General features: G+C 39.9%; 1 protein-coding gene across 1 annotated transcript in view; it reads right to left on the reverse strand.

Moving 5' to 3' along the window:
* Positions 1-15593, reverse strand: part of LOC149287799 (desmoglein-4-like) — a 36053-nt gene extending 20460 nt beyond the window's left edge. Inside the window, exon 1 of the mRNA XM_089492415.1 lies at positions 15252-15593. Coding sequence (XP_089348541.1) covers positions 15252-15593 — 342 coding nt within the window. The remainder of the gene's footprint in view (positions 1-15251) is intronic.
* Between the last annotated feature and the right edge of the window lie 5230 nt (positions 15594-20823).

Consider the following 20823-nt stretch of genomic DNA (forward strand, 5'->3'; position numbering starts at 1 on the left):
TAGAACAATATTTAGGTAATTGACACTCATATATCTTCATTTCCGTCGGTACTTGTAGAAAAGTAAATAAAGTGGGGATTCTAAACTACTTACCATTAAAACAAAGAAGGCACCAAATTTTGCACACAGCAGCCAATCCATTGCCACTCTGTGTGCTATCAGACACAACTCCTAAGAATATACTTCTTTTTCTTTTCTTTCCACCTTTACAATTGGAATAAAGGGATGTTCCTTACTGGCTGCTCTTTCTCTGAGATGTTCAAGGTGTCTCCCTTTCTCTGACAGATGAGCAGAAGATGCTGCACAACAGAGTCCTTTTCTCCACCCATAATCTTGGGCTGGTCTCTCTTGAAACACATGACAGCATCATTATAGCTTCTAGGTAAATGAGTATTAAGACACACCTTGCATCTCACTGTAATGAAACCCAATCAGAATTACATTGTGATGAGGTACGTCACAATACAGACAAATATTCTACATAGAAACTATTAGGAACCATTAGTAGAATTAGTCATTTAAACATTTAGTGGGCATTTGTATATGAACATCACCTGGCAATATTTAAGATGTCAATAATCTAATCATAAATGTAAGTAGAAGTCCGAGAAACCATCTAAAGTATACTGAAACGACTGTAGCATTCTAGTAGTCCAATCAGACTGTACTGGTTGTGCACCCTGCAATTTAGTTTCTTAGACAGCTTCCTGGTTTGCTGATATGCTATGTGGACCAGTTTTTTAAATTCATAATTGTGGACATTTTTATGCTATAATATTAGAAACATCGAACAGAACATAGATATGATTTCTTGTGTCATTGTTTGCCCATCTATTTTTGAAAGGGCTAGTCTAGCCTTGTTTAATTAATGCATCTCAGAGCTTGTTTAGAATTGAGTTAAATATATTTAAAGGCTGGTTTATAGGTCTGTAGGTTAGAGTCAGAATTTTTATTCTGGGGGTATGTGGAGGGATTAGCACAGTTATGGATCCGACAAAGAGAGATGGCATTAATAAAATTTGTTTTTCAGAGGTGTTAGAAATGGATTCAAGCGGTGAAAGGCGGGAGATGGGCAGGTCAGAAGGGAGCTGCAAGAAGCCAGATGGGATGTTACATGGGAGTATGTACTTTACTAGTCTCTTGTGTGAGAAAAATACTTATTCAATAGATATCTTGCAGATAAGCAACTGGGTATCAAGGTTTTAGGATTAAGTGGAGTAAAGTGGGACACCAGGAGGTAAATTTGGTTTGTTGGGTTTATTGAAGAATTCTCAACACTGATGATGATTTTAGGAACTTTGAATATAAAATTAACCAGAAGCACAATCTTGATGATGTTGATCTTCAGGTAATGTGATGCCATCCAGGGTGTGATTTTAAAGAAACAGTGAAAGTTAACTGGTAACTGGTCGGTAAAGTAAGTCAGGTACGTTAAGTCAGTTTGTCGCTGGCTTAAAGATGGCAATTAATATAGTGTTTTGGGGTCACTTACGAATATTAGGTGGGGTCAGTAGTCTCAGTCAGGAGAATGCCTCTCTGAACAACAAATTCTGTTCACCCTACTGTATAATGGAGCCGGGAATGACTACAAATTCAAAAGTAAGAGACGTGCAACATATAGAATGTCAAATACAATATAAACACAGATTAATAATGAAAAGTGGCCCTTATATATACAAAATGCATTTGGGCATTATTGTCTCTACATAATACAATTTTTAGTTAACAGTTTTAACCATATTTGTATATACTTATGAATACTTAAGAATTTATGAATGAGATTCCTGTATAATTAAGAGCTCAGGAATTTCACACCAGCAAAGCTGTATCATTGCAATAAAATCTGGTGAGTACACCAAATAGGCTTGTAGACCAGATGGGATAGATGGTTACTTGGTCTATAATGGCCTAGATTCTGTCATAGGCATTATTATTGTCACTCTTAATACCAGGGCCGGCCCAAGGCAAAATGCCGCCTGGGGCGAATTTTAAAATGCTGCCCCCCCCCATTATCTACCCTTCCTCTCCCTCCCCCCCCCCCCCTTGTACTTACCTTTCAGCAGTCCTGCGGCGAGTCTCCCTGTTCGGTCTCGGTGCCGGCTTGTAATGCTGAGCGCTGGAAATCTTCCGGCACTCAGCATTACAAGCCGGCACCGAGACCGAACAGGGAGACTCGCCGCAGAGGAGAGAGAGAGGGCGCCCCTTTCTCTGTCTTTCGCTTAAAAAAAAAAAGGGGGCTTGGGGCGGCAAAGTGCCGCCCCTTCAAAAGTGCCGCCTGGAGCGGTTGCCCCACTCGGCTCCATTGTCGGGCCGGCCCTGATTAATACCAAGATTGGGTAAAAGGGGCTCCATAGCATTGCATAGCAGGCTTCTAAAAGTGTCTAAGAATGTGTCTTATACGAGTCAAATATTTTTTCTAATTATTACTTAGTCCTCTGATATTACTGGAACATGCATATACAAAGAATGGACTGGCAATAATGGGGCGACCCTAGCACGTTTAGGCCAGAGGCCACCTGATGGCATAGATGAGATCAGCGTCTGGATACGCGCAACCTCACACTATGTTTTATGCTCACATATCATACAGCCAGGCTCATCCAGCCCCTTGCCACATGCTGCAGCAGACTGGGTGAGTGTGTTTGTAGATATGGAAGAATCGGGTCATCTTTCTGGCTGAGGGTGATGAGGGTTATAGTCCACAAAACCTAATCATTTTTCATGTGCAAATAAATAATAAAAGTATTTATAGAAATATTTGTGGCTGTGTTACACCAACAGGACTTTTATGACAACATTTCCAAATGATTTTGGAGTGTTTCATCTAGTAGGGCATTTGTGAGGTCACGCACTAATGTTGGACAAGAAAGCCTTGCTCGCAATCTCCCTTCCGGTTCATCCCAAAGGTGTTCCATGGGGCAGAGGTCAGGGATCTGTGCAGGCCAGTCAAGTTCTTCCACAGTAAACTCATAATGGTCAGATGTCCCAACTTTTCTCCATATAGTGTACGTATATGTAGTCTATATAAATATACTCTCTATATAAAAAAAACATATGCATATATATATATATATATATATATATGTATATCAACAGAAAGAAAGATAGAGAAATAGATAGATATAGTACAACACAGGGTTAACAGTATACACCTGAAGCTATAAAATAATAATTTTTATCTCAAGACGTTTTAAAAAATATACTTAAGTAATTAAAAATTATACTCACGTAGAGTCATACTTAATATGGATAGTGGATCATAAGTCTCACAAATGACTCAAAAGTCATATTAATCTCACAGTAAAACAAATCAGGAGACGCATTTTTTAATTGCAAGTCAATTGCAATTCACAAATAAATAAATACAAGTCATTTTTAGATGGTTAGCTTGCTTCATAGGCAATTTTATCTAAGCTTGCTTTGGAGAAACATGAATGCAAGAGAAAATGTTGGGAGTGGACAGGCGTGACTTATGTCAACACTAGAACTCGTATAAAAATGTGCTACCACCCCGGAAACAAAATAACTCATACAATAACTTAGAAAGGAGCTATTGTTTCTGTTTTTGCACATAGGTTACAGGTAATACAACACTTAGTATTGGTGTAAATCCAGTGTTTTTACTTGAAAATTATTTTGACAGATGATATTTATTTATTTAGAAAATATTTCCAAAAAAAACCAACATTTACATTTCTAACATCTTCAAGTATGTCCTGGAGGACATTTACAATGTTAGCAATAATGTTACAAGGTCATGTATGTTAAACAACCATTTATAATCAAGTAAAGTAACATTAAAATACAAAGAGGTGGACATTTTCGGTGAACTTAAACAGGAAGATATTAGGTTTTTGGTGGCTATATCACATTTAGGAAGATCTGTAGAAGTAGACAGCTCAACCTGCTTTCTTCTTAAGTATGTTGTTCAAGGTGAACCAAAGTTTTGTAGAAGATGTGAGGAGCTGCCTAAGATAAACTATTAAGATTGATTTTCTTTTAATGATTTCTTTGCTTTAATCGATATGGCATCCCATGCTTATTACACTTATTTACAATAACACACTACTGTTGATGCCATGACAATTATCATTGCATTTTGCTGGTATTTGATGCTACTGCTAATTGAACCCCTTAAGGACAATGGGCGGTCCCTAAACCCATTGAAAACAATGCATTTTGAGCCCAAAATATGAAAGGGGTTGTGTGTGACTGACACCTAAGGTGAGTTGCCCAAGTTTTTGTTGATAAATGGTGTGCCTGTAATTTTATGTGCAAAATACTGTATTCATGTAATCATGAGAAAAATCAAAGACCTTGCAACCATGCTTACTGTTCACTTAGTAGCATCTTGGCTATGCATTAAGGACATGCTTGAGATTTAACTTGGATATAGTAAGTAAATAATACTTATCCAGTGACTATAGATCTATAATCTGAAATATGTGTTACAAAGAGTTATACTTAAACTGAGTGCAAATAAATAAAACTCTCCAAATAAATCCTATTTGCTCATGACATTTGGAAACTACTGGGAAAGTGTGAAATATGACTGCCATGCTGGAATAACCTTCTTTATGCACATATATTCTCTTTCTGCAGAGAATAGAATATGTCTAAGTGTATGAAAGCTTAATGTAAACCTTCCTTTAATGGTAATGATTTATTACAGAGCTTGACAAAAGCATATGGCAGCAAATATATTGCCATACCCCTGTACATTAGGAGAATTAAACAAAAATTCTGATAAAAGTGATTATTCAATGGGGCACTCCAACTTCCACATGCCCTTTAAGGCATAAAGAGTTCCTTTCAAGTTTCTGGGCTGCCCCCCTTAAAAAAAGACATTATTCTTTAGTGGGGCAGGCATTGACCGTAAACTGTCATTTTAATTACACTGGAGTGGTTTTGTATATCTCAAATTTCATATTACAGATCATTTCCATTAAAATATTACTGTTTAATACATCTATAAATCTATTATTGTTGCACCAAATTATTTTTTTTAAGTCAGCTCATTTGTTGCCTTGCTTATATGTGAAGAGCGTTATCAATGATTAAGCTGTAACAAATATGTAAATTTTTAAGCACTGTAAGTCAATTTTAAGATTTGCTTTTGTTTTAAACTAGCGCAGGAGCATCCAACATGCAGGCCGGGAGATTTCCTGCTGAGCCGTTCGGGCCGTGGGCCGCAACACAGAGATGCCATTGCAGCTGCGGTTGTAAAGCGGCCATATGGCCGCCTCCGCCGGTCGCTTAATGATTTTGAAACGGCCGGCGTGCAGGCACCATGCCACCCAGTGCCTTAGTGAGGCTCTTCATCCCACCCCTCACACGGAAGAGTTCCTCGTTACGGGGCGAAGAGCATGCCGGAGGAGAGCAGTCTGCAGGGGAAGGAAGACAGCAAAAAAGTAAGTATTTTAAAAACAATACTTGGGGTGATAGGTGGAAGGTGAACCCATAGTCAAAGGGGGGCTGCCTTGGGGCAACAATTAAATAATACAAAAAGGGGGCGGCTGAGGGTTATAAGCACACAACTGGGTGGTTGGGGAATCACATATAAATCAATACAAAAAGGGGGGTAGTGGGTGGCTGTTTACAATACACATGGTATGGGGGGGCATTACATTAACCAGTATAAAAGGGGGTGGGGGCATCAATATACAAGGGAGGAGGCTGGCTGGGGCATTACATAAAAATCAATAAACAAGGGTGTGGGGGCATAAATGCACAAAGGGAGCTGGGGGGCTGGGGGCACAAATACACATGGGGCAATACACAAGTGTGTGTGGGGGGTACATTAATACCAAAGGGGGGCCTGGCTGGGACATCAGTACACAAGGGGGCAAACACAAAAACAACAAAGCAGTGTGGAAAGCATTTTTTATCCTTAGTGTAGCTTAACCCATTCTGATGTGGGTGTTGGTGTGGCAGAGCCTGTCCTGGTGTGTGTGTTTGGGTGTCGGTGTGGCAGAGTCTGTCCTGGTGTGTATTTGGTCATCTGTTTCCTGGCACTTTACTCACTGTAGGAATAAATTGAACTATGTATTGTTTACTTATCCAGAGATAAAATGCCCTCCTGAATTTGTAGTAATTTCAAAACTTTCTAGGCCCAGAAATCAGTTAGAGGAAATACTGCAGTAAAAGTGCAGTATTGCAGTTTTTTCATGTCCAAAAAACTGCAGTTTTCTACAAACAAACTGCAGTTTTCCACAAACAAACTGCAGTATTACTTCAGAAAAAACTGCAGTAATTTTTCGTAAGGGTGTATATACCCACAGTGTGCATCAGCCAGTCTGAATCCAGCCTGTACTCACAGTTTGCTCCAGCCTTGTGCAGTTTTATTTGGCTAAACTTGTTTTAAATGGTTTGTGGACTGACTTTGTTTTACTGTTTAAGTAATTTAGTATTGATAGAATAACATATAAAAGTTGATCAAAAACTGTTTGTACACTGCTTTATTCATTATTGCCAAATTGACCCTGTATTAATATGCATTATAAACCTAAAAGGACATATTTTCTCTCAGTGAAAAATGAGTGCGTCCCATGCACACATACATTTCTGATGAAGCGGCCCACTGCAGAAAAAACATGGACACCACTGAACTTCATCCACAAAATTGCCTACTAGTTGTCTAAGTTGAATTTAGTTGGGAAAATAACCTTTTGTTTGTAATTTGTTCTAGCCAAATCAAAACCATAAATTAAAAAAGAAGTATCCTCTATTCTCAGTTGTCCGAAACAGGCTACAACTGGTATTTTAATACATTTAATTTGATTCTAAATAAATATTATACAACACCAAAAGGTAAAAGAATAAACACCAGATAGTGAATTAAAAGTCGTAGTGAAAAAAATGTAAAGATACTTCCTCACAGTACTGCAGCGGCCCAGAACAACACTCCTCTCAGTGTTCAACAGAAAGCAACACAGACATAGGGGCGCAAGTACATGTGGGGGAAAAAAAAAAGGAATAATAGTGCAACACTGTCAAATGAAAATTATAATATGTATGTGTAGTGGGTGCACTCACAAGATACAGATGTAATATAGGCTCTTCAGAATAAAATTTTCTTTATTTCTTCTTATTTCTAAAAATTAATATAAAAAGAGAAAGAGAAAAGGCCAATGGTGCAGTATTTTCCTATAGTATTGTAGGAAAGTTAGATTGCACTTACAAGATAGTAGGTTGTATCAGGCACTTCAGCTCTTGAGGACTACTTACCTTGGAAAGTTTGCTTTCACCCCCAGACTGAAAGTGGACTACTTACCTTGGAAATTTTGCTTTCACCCCCAGACTTTGAGCTGAAGTGCCTGATACAACCTACTATCTTGTAAGTGCAATCTAACTTTCCTACAATACTATAGGAAAATACTGCACCATTGGCCTTTTCTCTTTCTCTTTTTATATTAATTTTTAGAAATAAGAAGAAATAAAGAAAATTTTATTCTGAAGAGCCTATATTACATCTGTATCTTGTGAGTGCACCCACTACACATACATATTATAATTTTCATTTGACAGTGTTGCACTATTATTCCTTTTTTTTCCCCCCACATGTACATGCGCCCCTATGTCTGTGTTGCTTTCTAAATAAATATTGGCAGATAATCTTTTTAATGGATAAGATCTGTAATATTTTGTACTGTTTAAACGGTATGCTTTATAATAATTTGTGACATTTAGTTCCTTAGCTAATTAATAGAGGGTTTTTTTTGTAAATAAAAAACTCAATTTTATTTCATGACATTGGGATCATGTACCACAATGTTATGTGAAATGGCAGTACAATCAAATCCACTCACACAGTAGCCAAGAAAGAGCACCAGGCAAGGTAAGGGTGTGAGGTGTCATATGTGAAGTGTATTAGAAGTGTGACCATGTTTCAGTGTCTGTGTTTCAGTGTGTGTTATGTGTGTGAGAGTGAGTCTGTAAGTGTTGTTATTATTATTATTATTATAATTTTATATAGCGCCATCATATTCAATGTACAATGGGTAAACAGGACATAAAAAGTAGTGTATAACACTACTAGTAGGGTATTACACATGTGGTAAAAGTGCCTCTTTTAGTGACAGAGCAGCCACACTAGTACACGTATTGTCAGGATAGGGACCATGAAAGGTGAGCTAAAGGAAGATGGGAGGAAGGCCGTTAACATGTAAGTTCATAGGTGTCCCTAAAGAAGCGGGACTTGGGAGATTTGGGACCGAAGGGAGTAAAAGATGGATAGGCCAAGTATGCATAAAAAATAGAAATCAGAGGAAAGGACAGATGAAGCCCATTGCATGAGCAAAGAGAGACCGGTTATGAGTGTATTTGTAGATAAGTAAGAAGATGTAGGTAGGCAACCGCTATGAAGAACTTTGAAAGTGAGAGGATTTGGAAATGACTCCTGAAGAGCACAGGTAGCCAATGAAGAGACGTGTTAGTAAAGCAATGGGTAAGGAAGATGAGTCTGGCAGCTGCATGACGGATGAGGGAAAGACAGAGTTACAATAGTCAAGACGGGAGATAACAAGGGCATAACAAGAGCCTTAGAATGATCTTGTTTCAGGAAGGGACAATGCGGCAATTATTTTTTAAACAGAATGTATGTGGGAGGTAAATGTAACATTGGAGTCATGGGTGACACCAAGGCAATGAGCATGAGGGGATATGGATATGTTATCGTACAGTATGTGTTATAGATGGTGTAAGTGTATGTGCTAGTGTGCTAGGTGCAGCCCTCCCCTGTATGCAGGTGTACATATTGAACATTACTGTATGATGACATATCCTGGCACATTATTTAGCTTAGCTGAGAACACAAGCGGTTACTGGTACATATGGTACAAAGTGCTCAATTCATATGGTTCATCTTTAGTCTGAAACTTGCACTGTTTAGAATAAAGTTTAATCTAGCACATAAGCAGTATCTCTCTCAAAATCAGCTGGTACTCCTTTTGGTAAGCGGGTTAGCTTGTTGGTAAAAAAAAAATGTGCCAGGTGTACCTGATGGGGTGTTTTAAAATGTCAGCTAAGCTTAAAAGTGATTCAGTCATCCACATGATTTATTCATCCATTTCAATTTTAATACAGCGTCTGGTAACATTATTACTAACTACCGGTAATTATTTAACAACCATCATCTTTTATTAATCATTAATCATTGTTGTGGAAACACATTTAAATTTTAATATCATATTTAAATTGTAATAATTTATAACTGAAGAAAAATGGCAATGAGGTGGAGTTGAGGTGTCTCCACTTCATTGCAAGTAGACACCAACTGATTTTAAAAACAGAGAGAAACTTCTCTCCGTTAATAAAAGATGAAGCAGACAAATCTGAAAACATGCAAATAGCAAAAGTAGAGCCTAAATATTGTCGTAATTTGGGTTCTTTAAAATGTCAACTAAAATGTGCATGAAGAAGGGTGAGTCCTCATACATTTATTGGAGGTGAACGCCCAACAGAAATCTTGAATTGCTTGTAAACACAGAGAGGAACTTCTCTCCATAAATAAAGGAATAAGCAGATAAACCTCATAACAGGAAACATTAAAACTAGAACTTAAGTAATGTCTTTATTGGGGTGCTTTAAAACATCAACTAAGCTCAAAAGTGAATCAGTCATCCACATCATTGATTCATCTATTTCAATTTAAATACAGCTGCTGGGAAAGTGAACTACAACATATAAGGTATATATTTACATAGCACTAGGCAAATTACAATTAGCCACGGGGCCACAACAATACATTTTTTGTGTACTTGCAATTTTATATATAGCTGCCAGGTTATCTATTGTGCTAAGCATTTTATACAGTTTAAAAACCATGACTTGTCTGCTTTGTGTTCAGTTTATCAAATTTTTGTGTAGCCCTTTGTTAAATGTGGCTAGAGACTGCATGTGTTTGAATAGGCAATGTGCCAAGTGGTGTTTTGGTCCCTTTATTACTAAGCTTAACTCAGCTTTTCGCCTAAAATGTGCTCCCTGTATCATCACTAGTATTTTGAGATACACCGAATCTGAGGGGTGAATAAGAGATTTAAGTCAATGGTGACTCTGATGTAGGTTGCCTATGTAGTAGTGATGATGATTGACCCATTGCCTTTAGAGAAAACTGTTAGTGAAAAACTTCAATTAAAGAAGTTCAGTTTTTGATAGACGAGTTTTAGGAATCATGCAGATGTATTTAGAAACAGAGATGAGGCAATTGGGGGAAGGGTGTTAGTGGAGCAATATCCTCCTGGCTTGTTCTACTTTGAACATTCTGGGTCACTAACAGAAGCCTTTATTGTGTAATTTACATGTTGTTCAAAACTAGAGTGTCTAGATTATTTAGCATTCTCACAATATCTTTGCTCATAGTATGGGACCCTAATCTAAAAAATACATATATATTTATTATGCACTTTATCATCCTTCTCAAAATTCTAGGACTTAGAAGTCCTTTGACAGGTATGGATGGTGAACTGTTTCTATTTCATTTAAGATGGGCAACTATGCCCCTATGGATTGATTTGTATATAACTAAAATGTTACCCTCACTTTGGTGATACCAGGGAGATGATGACAAAGAAGGACACATTTCTCCACAGGTTATAGTACCCTGAGCAAGTATGAAAATGGGTCTAAACATACTTTCCCTTAATGTTAAAGGCCTAAACACACCACATAAGAGGTGAATGGCCCAAGATGAAGCGGGGAAGTCTATAGCAAGTATAGCTTGCTTCCAAGAAAAACACTTTACTGTAGCTAAAGTGCCTAGATACATTAATACATATCCTATGGTATTCCATGAACAGACATTAATCAAAGGTTGAAGAAATAGTATATTTTCTATTCAAAACCTCAATTCCCAAACTCAAAATTGTCCAGTACATTGCCAAAAGATATTTCAAAATCTTGGAATTATGTCAGAAAGATCTGTTGTTAATATCCACAAGAAAGCAAGAGTGTCAAAGAAAAGCAGCGAACCTACCCTAATGGGGAGCTTGGGGGTACATTACAATAGTATAGAGCAGCTATACAATGCAGGCCCTCATGAGTTGAGCACCTTGATGTAGGTACCTCACATAAGATGCCCCTGGATTTAGCAAGTTTTCTGTGTCTGCGGCAGCAAAAATGCCATAGTAAGGAAATAGAGAACAACACAAATATCAGCTATAACAGAAGTGGCTACAATAGTCAACTCTATCAATGCTATGGAAGAAGTATCACACAAGAATTCTAACACATTAGGGGCATATGAGAAAGTTTGAAGTGTTGTGTTTTGTTATGTCAAGTCATGTCATGTTATATAACATATCGAAGGTAAACTGAGCTAGAGAAATTACCATATTTGCTCGATTATAAGACGACCCTGATTGTAGAACGACCCCCCAAAATTTGAAAATTAAGTAAGGAAAAAAAGAAAAAAGGTGTCAGGGCCCGGGTAATCAGGTCGGGTAGGAGCCTCATTGCAGGGTATACTTGGGGTTCTGTCTGCACAAGGCCTTGCATGTTAACCGAGGGATAAGACAGACAGGCAAAGGAATACACCACAGGCAGAATTCCAGGTAATGCTATGTATTGTATATTATAGCAGGGCAAGCAAATACAGGTTAAACAGTCTCTTAGCAAGAAAACGTATGTATGGCAGGAAGCCCACTGGACAGGGCTGAAGGCAGGAAGCCCACTGGACAGGACACAAGGCAGGAAGCCCACTGGACAGGGCACAAGGCAGAAAGCCCACTGAACAGGGCACAAGACAAGAAGCTCACTGGACAGGGCACAAGGCAGGAAGCCCACTGGACAGGGCACAAGGCAGGAAGCCCTCTTGAAAGGACACAAGATAGGAAGCCCACTTGAAATGGCACAAGGTAGGAAGCCCACTTGAAAGGGCTGAAGACAGGTAGCATTCAGGATCAGGTACAAGTCAGGATCGGGTCCTCAGGAAGCCAAATAGCAAGTCAGGAATCAGGTACACAGGCCCCTAACAAACAGTGGAGTGTCCAGATATAGGTCAGGTGTGAATGACATAGGCTTCGGGTGAGGGAGGCAGGGTAATAAAGCCTGTTGGATAGGTCAGGTGTGGTAATGGCATAGATATAGGTATAACCAAACACAGCTGAACATAAATACACAGAACATAGATTATATACATAGCCAGACAATACATACATGGTACAGGATGCCACAAAGGACAGGGAACAAGGCAAGGAACACAGGGGATGGAGTGAAGAGCCGAGATCCTCAGATGCAGGCCCAGACTGGCCATCATGCTCACCGGGCATTTGCCCGGTGGGCCGGGCCGGGGCAGGGCCACGGCCAGGCCAGCCCAGGCTGCGGCAGGGCCGGATTGACTTAGGGGCTAATGGAGCTGCAGCTCCAGGCCCCTACCTTAAAATAGGCAACTCTAGCAGCGGGCCCGCTACTTACCTGGAAGACGCGCGTGAGCAGCGTCTCTTCTACCGCCAGCTTCCCCTGTGCAGATCTGCAGAAGTCTGCAAGCGGCGCGTACATCATTAGTTCAGGTAAGGGGGTGAGGGAGGCTGTATGGAGTATGTGAGATTGAATGAAAGAATGAATTAATGAGTATATGTGAAGGAGTGAGTGAATAAATGTTTGTGAATGAGTATATGTAAATGAGTATCTGAATGAGTGAATTAATGAGTATCTGAATGAGGGAATTAATGAATATCGGAATGAGTGAATGATTATCTGTGAATTAGTGAATACATATTTGTGAAAGAGTGAATGAATGTGTGTGTGTGATAGCATGGATGTGTAAGGGGGGGGCAAAGATGCAACAGGCAAGCTGTTTTGGGAGCAAAGATGCCACAGGCAGGCTGAGTGAAACTGTCCGTGGAAACCCTCCGGATGCGGGTGTCAGTGTGGCAAAGCCTGTCCAGGTGTTTGTGATTGGGTGTCAGTGTGGCAGAGCCTGTCCTGTTGTGTGTGTGTTTGGGTGTCGGTGTGACAGAGCCTGTCCTGGTGTGTTTGGGTGTCGGTGTGCCTGTCCAGAGCCTGTCCTGGTGTGTGTGTCTGGGTGTCAGTGTGGCAGAGCCTGTCCTAGTGTGTGTGTTCGGGTGTCAGTGTGGCAGAGCCTGTCCTGGGGCGTGTGTTTGGGTGTTGGTGTGGCAGAGCCTGTCCTGGTGTGTTTGAACACAGAAAAGAACCCCAGCACTCCAATCAGCTTCCAATCCCTAGGTTACTTTATTCAAAGAAAGCAAAACAAAAAAGCAACGTTTCGGCCATTTGAGGTCTAATTATAGGACGACCTTGAATATAAGAATAAACCTTGTCTTATATACGAGCAAATACGGTACGGTTCTATAGAAAGTTGTAAGTATTTATTACGTATACTATAGGACACAAGCTACAGTGGTCTTAGGTACATCAAGAGAATATGGGAGGTATACGGTTCATTCACGGAGTCTGACATCTATAGGGAAACAAATGTAAAACTGGATAGCAATTTCTATAGCCTGCACCTTTAATTTTTCTGCTGTATGCATATACCTCCAGTTCTTTGGAAAAAATACAAATGTTAAAGTTTAAAAAAACCCTACTTTTTAATTCATTATAATTTTATATTTTTCACATAACACAACATTTGTGACAGTGAGTTCCCTGTTTCTAAGTATCGATTTTAGTTGTTACATTACCATAAGTCACCAAACAATTCATCTGAGTAATAAAGGGGGACAAGCAGAAGTTATCCTATTTCCTCAGTGTGGTGTTTGTGCAAGAAATGCAACCTATATATTATAACGGCTTAAAATGGTGGCATCCTACATCTTCAATGCTGCGCTACATTAGTGCATTTAACACAGATCTGCAATGTTCCCAAATCCTACATTTTACAGTTCTATATCTTAAAATAAGCAAAATAAATTTATTTGAATGCTCCTGGGAACAGTCATCTTAACATCCTATTTTAAGGATCTGCATGGTTATTCTTCTACATCACGTTAGCTCTCACCTGTTGATAAGCAGGGCTCTCTCCACCTAATGTATCGGTTTGTCTTTGTCAATTCTAGTCTTTTCATACCCCTTGAATTTATATATTGTAAGAAGTGCGCTATATAAATAAAAGATAACAATAATAATATTTCCATTCTTTTACATCCCAAGTGTGTACTAGCTACCTATTGAAACCAGATCCCTGCAGGGTTCAAACCACATTTTTGTATTCAACCACATTTTAAGTATTTTGCCAGATCTGCAAGCAAGTGTATTCATTCATATTTTGTATAAATATGCATGTTTCCCCATATATGTACCAAATATGTATTTTGGGGAGATTTTTACTTTTTAAATGTAAACTCTTTGTCCTAATCCCCTCCTCCTCTGGCCTCCTGCTAGGCGTATCTCTGCCCTTTTTTTTTTTCTTTAAATCTTTTATTGGCGACATGCAAAACACAGTAGGGCAACGTACACAACGCATAATCAGCATAACAAGTTTGCTATGACAGTAACATAGAGTGATAATACACGCGGTACAGAGCCCTTCAGAAGAGACACAGAGGATGAGGAGCTAAATAAGTCGACCGAAAGCGAATACACCCGATCTAACATGTCGGATATCCTCTGCGAAGTGCAACAGTGAAGACGCCGAACATTATATTTCAATACATGCCACAAGGGAATAGGAAGAGGAGAGGGGAGGAAAAAGGCGATGAGAGGGATACAAGGAGAAGGGGGCAAGGAGGGACAAGAGAAAGAAAGAAGAAAAAAAAAAAAAGGGGGGAAAGGAGGCCGGGTTGCCTCAGTCGGTGAGCCAAGGACTGCGATTAAAAACAAAGCAATGGAGCGGACGGTCTAGTATCCGAGAAGGCGGAGAGCCACGGGTCCCAGATGCTGTCGAACTTATGGAGTTCATCCCTGAGTTTGGCTGTCATGAGCTCCATGGTGATAAGGTGCCAGATGTACGCCGTGATCTCGCCCTGAGCTGGTGGCGGACCTTTTCATCGTCTTGCTAAAGCGCGTTTAACCGCTGTACAGATATGGTGAATGAGACGCTGGGCAGCAGGAGTAAGCTGTGGGACAGGGGCATCCACAGCGAGCAACGCGATCTCGGGTGAGGGGACAATTGTGGCAGCCAGAGCCGTGGACAGCATGGTAAAATAGGCCGACCAGAGTGGGTGCACCAGGTCGCACGACCACCAGGCGCGGAGATAAGAGCCTCATTCCCCGCATCCCCGGAAACAGCTGGCCTCGTGGCTCCGGAGCATCTGTGACAATTTCACCGGCGACATGTACCAGTGTGCAAGTACTTTATACGCCCGTTCTTTGGTGTCCGTGTTGATTGTGAGCTTATGGACATTGGCTATTGCCGCGTCCCAGGAATCCTCCGGGTGTTCCTTCTGGAGTTCAGTATGCCACAACGCGCGGCACGAAGGAGGGTAAGGGAAGGTGATATCGATGAAGTGCGCATAGTGCGTTAAAATAGAACCCTTGATCCTCTTGCCAGTGAGAAAGCGCCTCTCAAAGACCGTGAGCGCAGAGACGGGTCGCCCCTCGAGTAGCGAGCGAACAAAGTGGCGAACTTGTAGATAGCGAAACAGTTCGGCAGGTGGAATACGCTTGGAGTCCCGGAGCTCCTGGAAAGTCAGCATCTTGGTTGTCCTTACCACCGAACCCAGCCTGCTGAGACCCGTGGACTGCCACCATTGAAATCGAGAAACGTCGTTGCCATCTGGAAACGGGATGGAGAAGCAGTGGGGTAAGCTGTGAGACAGAGCCCCTGAGGCGGAGCTTAAAGCGCCAGGTGCGCCACGTAGCTAGAGCCGCAGTAATAGTTGGCAAAGTGGGTGCACGTATAGGCAGGGGAGGATCCAACCAGAGAAGGAGCGGCAACCGGTGGCGTAAGACATAGCTATGTTCGATATCGACCCAGGGCAGAGTGTGAGCAGGGAAGGACCAAGCCTCCAATTGAGAGATTCTCGCCGCCACATAATACAGGTAGAGGTGAGGCACAGCAAGGCCCCCCGCCAATTTTGATTTGTACATCGTGGCCCTGTTGATCCTGGCTCTCCTGTTACTCCAAATAAAGCGAAATAGACAAGACTGGAAATTCGCGATATCGCTCTTGTTGACCGGAGTAGGAAGCGCCCGAAATAGGTATAAAATGCGAGGGAGAATGTTCATTTTAACTGCATATATACGGACCAGCCATGAGATGTGGTAGCGGGACCATTGCATCAATTCTCCACGAAGAGCAGATAGAAGAGGAGGAAAGTTTGTCTGGTACAACGAGGCAAAGTCCCTAGTGAGGCGGATGCCTAGATACTTCAGATGCTTGAGTTGCCAGGTAAACTTGAAGTTAGAAGCCACCAAACTCTTCAAAGGGTCATTCAAGTTGAGATCCAGAGCCTCACATTTGGCTTCGTTAACTTTGTACCCTGAGAGACGAGAAAATGTGCAAAGGGTATCGTAGAGGTTTGGAAGCGAGACGAGGGGGTTGGTAAGGGTGAGGAGAATATCGTCCGCAAAGAAGCTCAGTTTGTATTGGGTGTCGAGGACTGTAATGCCCGTGATGTCTGGATGTTGCCTGATCGCTGCGGCTAAGGGCTCAATGCACAAGGCAAACAGGAGCGGTGATCTCTGCCCTTTTTATCTAAACTAAGTTTCTCTTATTTCACCTAATTTCCTCTCTTGTAGCCTTTCTGCTCCATCTTACGCAGTATGCCAACCACTTTCTGAAACCAAACACCCACCCCTCTGTTTATTTTATTTATACATCCTCTTTTGCATCTTGAAACCACTGAGCCCTAATTACTGCTACAAGAGGCCACCTACTTCCTCTTTTCACCTCTTTTTTATTACCCATACTACTCCTTTAGACTTTAAGCTCAGAAGCAGGGCCCTAAAAAGCCCACCATTCCTGAGAGGAACTTTGTATAAAAGTACCATAAGGCTAGATGGCAAGCTCACAGGCAGGGCTCTTAACTCCCGATGTATCTGTAAGCATTAATGTATATTTGTTATGTGTGTTAACTGTACCCATATACACTCACTGGCCACTTTATTAGGTACACCTGTTCAAATGCTTGTTAACACAAATAGCTAATCAACCAATCACATGACAGCAACTCAATGCATTTAGGCATGTAGACGTGGTCAAGCCAACTTGCTAAAGTTCAAACCGAGCATCGGAATGGGGAAGTAAGGAGATTTAAATGACTTTGAACATGTCATGGTTGTTGATGCCAGACGGGCTAGTCTGAGTATTTCAGAAACTGCTGATTTTCATGCACAACCACCTCTAGTGTAAAATATCCAGTAAACAGCAGTTGTGTGGACGAAAATGCCTTGTTGACGGCAGGGTCAGACTTTGGCGTAAACAAAATGAAAGCATGGATCCATCCTGCCCTGTATCAACGGTTCAGGCTGCTGGTGGTGGTGTAATGTTATGGGCACCATTTTCTTGGCACACTTTGGGCGACCTACTTGAATATTATTACTGACCATGTCCATCCCTTTATGGCCACGGTTTACCCATCCTCTGGTTCCGATGGTGTTGTAGCCGCTTTCTGCAGTGGTGCTTGGTATGTGGTTTCCCTCCAGTTTAACTCCAGTGTAACTCTTAAATAGCCACTTGCCAACAGTCATGTCTAATGTCACAACGGTTTAAGTGGCATTTAATTGGCTGCACTTGTGCAGTGCTTATATCACAATGAAATATGGATTGCACATATACATTGACCAGGCATTAGATTAGCTGTGACATACTAAGATGTCACCACTAAATATGAACAGCAGGTGACATCATGTAGGAATGTAGAGGGATCTGCAATATGTGTTATTGGATTGTGGGGCACAAGAAAAGACAAGCCCTTTTGTATAAGTGATACAGGGCCCCCAAGCTTTTTATTCTGGCCTTAAATATTTTTTTTTCTTGTTTCTCTTTTTGTGATGCAATCTAAGGGAATCTATTTTATGCAGTAATAGCATATTGTCAATCTTTTGGTTGTTTAGAAAGTCTAATAAGCTCATTTGTTTTAGTTATCAAAGATTTCTTGGGATTATTGTTAAAAATCTGGCCTTAAATATTATTAAAAAACTGACACATGCATTGGGGACAACATTATAATTATTATTATTATTATTATCTTATTTCATAATAGAAATAACCAAAGACAAACTATTTGTGCTATACTGAACAAGAATTTGGAGTACAGTATATTTTGCATTATAGAACTTTCGGAAGTAGCATCTACTGTACATTCTTATAAAGAATGTATTTCTCAAGTCATACATCGTGATGTTAGGCTATTTTGAATTTCCATCCTCTTCTATCCTGCCACACTCTTTAATTAATCCATTAACACATATACATCCATGGTTGTTACAGTCTTGCAATATTCCTTACTGTTAAATTCCCTGGATTTGACCGTAGAATATAGCCTAAAGCTTAGGTTCTAGACCATATGGCCATATGCACATTGACATATAAACAGTGTGTACTGTGCAAAACAAATTGTAAGACCTCCGAGGGCACAAGCTGTGTCTAGGTTACTTTTTTATTCATGAGATGTGAATGTTAGCCGCAGATACCATCTCTTTTGACATAACAGATGTTTATATAATGGCAAGATAGAGGTGGATACGCTAAGGATTAACCATTTGTATGTTACTTATTTGTATGTTACATATCAGTATATCACTTAGCCATTATGATCTCTTATTTACACATACAATTAAGATAAGTGTAATAGGATTTCCCTTCATCGGTTTGTTACAAGATTTAACTGATTCATTTCATGTAGTTACGAGTAGCATCCCATGGTGCCGCTTTGTATTTTCTCCGCACCTCAGGTCCCCGGTCTGGGGAAGGCAGATTTTGAAGCTTCTCACATAGTTTTGTTTCAGATTTTTTTTTGCTGTCTTGGGTTCTCATCAGGATAAATATCTGAGACTAACCATCCCTTTATACCTGTACACAAAACTGCATAGCATTATATTGCCACATCAGTAATGACTAATTCATAAACAGAGGTGTTTCCAGGGAGGGGCTTTCGATGCTTATTTTCCCTTGAGCATGTTAAGACATTGTTCTAGAAATACACTTAGAAAGAAACTTAACATTTTCAAAGCATTATCATATGTGCCTCATTTATTTAAGACTTTTTGATTTTGTGGTCATACAGGTGTTTCTGCCATTTTCATGATATAAAGGGAATATTTCACCCTAGAGGGTGGTGGATAAGTGGAGCTGCCCTCCAGCAGAATTGGTATAGATTAACACAGCAAGAAAATTTCAACAAGCATGCATTGGATAGGCAAAGGCTATCATGAACATAAGAAAATCAAGACCAAATAAGTTTGATGGTTTATCCAGAAGGAAATATATTCTATATTGAAGTCACTCAATATATGAAGCATAGCTGTTATTGTTGCTTTTATCTGTCTGTCTATATATATCTTTTTGAATCAATACACGCTGTTTTGCCCAAGGACACAATCTTCACAAAGAACCTGACATCCTTAGTTTGCAATATGTTTTTCATCATAGCACTTCAACAATTAGCTAAACTTATTCCTGAACCATTAAACAAGAATGTGTGCTTTTAAAAAACACTGGGACATGAAAAATGTACATGTAAGGACACTAAACATTAAGCAAAATAATACCTAGAGAAGGTTTGCTTCTGCTGGGTGTGTACAGTAGACCCAAATTATTGTTTTGTCTTTGGATGGGTGCCATGGTTGACTCCCTTTTCATGTCAGGACAATTTTGCAATGATGTTATCTGATATCGATAGTCCTCAGAACTCTAATTCAGCACAACAACAATAAGATGCACATTTAAAGCAACAAAACCTTATTCCTCTGTCTGCTTACACATCTATACATCTATCAATATCCTTAGAAGCCCAGAAAATGGAACTCAGTTGCGGTCAGCACAAAATGTGAGGTCACCGGCTTCATAACTCTTGTTCTTCACTTCTTTATATTTGATATACTACTCACCAACATTAGTGGAAGGGCAGAGGCATAGCTAGAGACGGGGCTGGGGCAGGATCATCCACCTACCTTACCGTATTGCAATGTATTGAAGTAGAATACTGAGACATCATATACTGATAAGTTTTAATAAGTTGCAAGATGACATGGGAGCTATGATGTAAGTCTGTGATACAAAAGCAAAATTTCACAGTTCAGTGGGTCGTTTTGGGGAGATCAGTAAAGCAGTGCTGGAAAATTGTGACTGCTTCATGCAAAATGGCACGTTTGGGAGGTATGATTTTAAAATCAGTGTCAACATCGCGAATGTTTGGCTTTGTACGTGTGTAGTCATAACAAGACACATTTTTGAGTCATAAAAAACAGGCATTTTTTTTTAGAGAAACTTCATTTTAATATTTGGCCCCTATTGAAATGATATCAGGGCTTTTATGAGATCAATTTAATGAGTGGGTTTTGGCAGATTTTGGGTGTTATTGAAACTGGCTAAAGCAAGCAAAATGGTATATAAATTGTTATTTGTTGCTTGGCAATATAACTGTTTTACATACAACAGTTTTATTACGCTTATATCAAGATAAGGTACTGGTGCAAAGTTCTGTAGTTATTATTTTATCTACGATCTTTTTATCTATATTAAATAGATACTCCCCTTTGCATTAACTTCATGTAATCTGACACTAAATACCTCAGGAAAAAAAGAGCTGTGGTAAAGTGTGCTACCTTTGTAAGGTGATTTAAATTGACAAATCCCTTTAATATTTAAGTGTTTTTCTCATTTTATGATTTTGCAATTGACAATGCAAAATGTAAAAGATATATTAGCGGTTCAACATACCGAACAAGTTATACAAGATTACATACACTATATGGACAAAA

Source organism: Sceloporus occidentalis, unplaced genomic scaffold, assembly GCF_023333645.1.
Source record: "Sceloporus occidentalis isolate IW3139 unplaced genomic scaffold, rSceOcc1.0.p SCAF_56, whole genome shotgun sequence".
NCBI classification, from domain to species: Eukaryota; Metazoa; Chordata; class Lepidosauria; order Squamata; family Phrynosomatidae; genus Sceloporus; species Sceloporus occidentalis.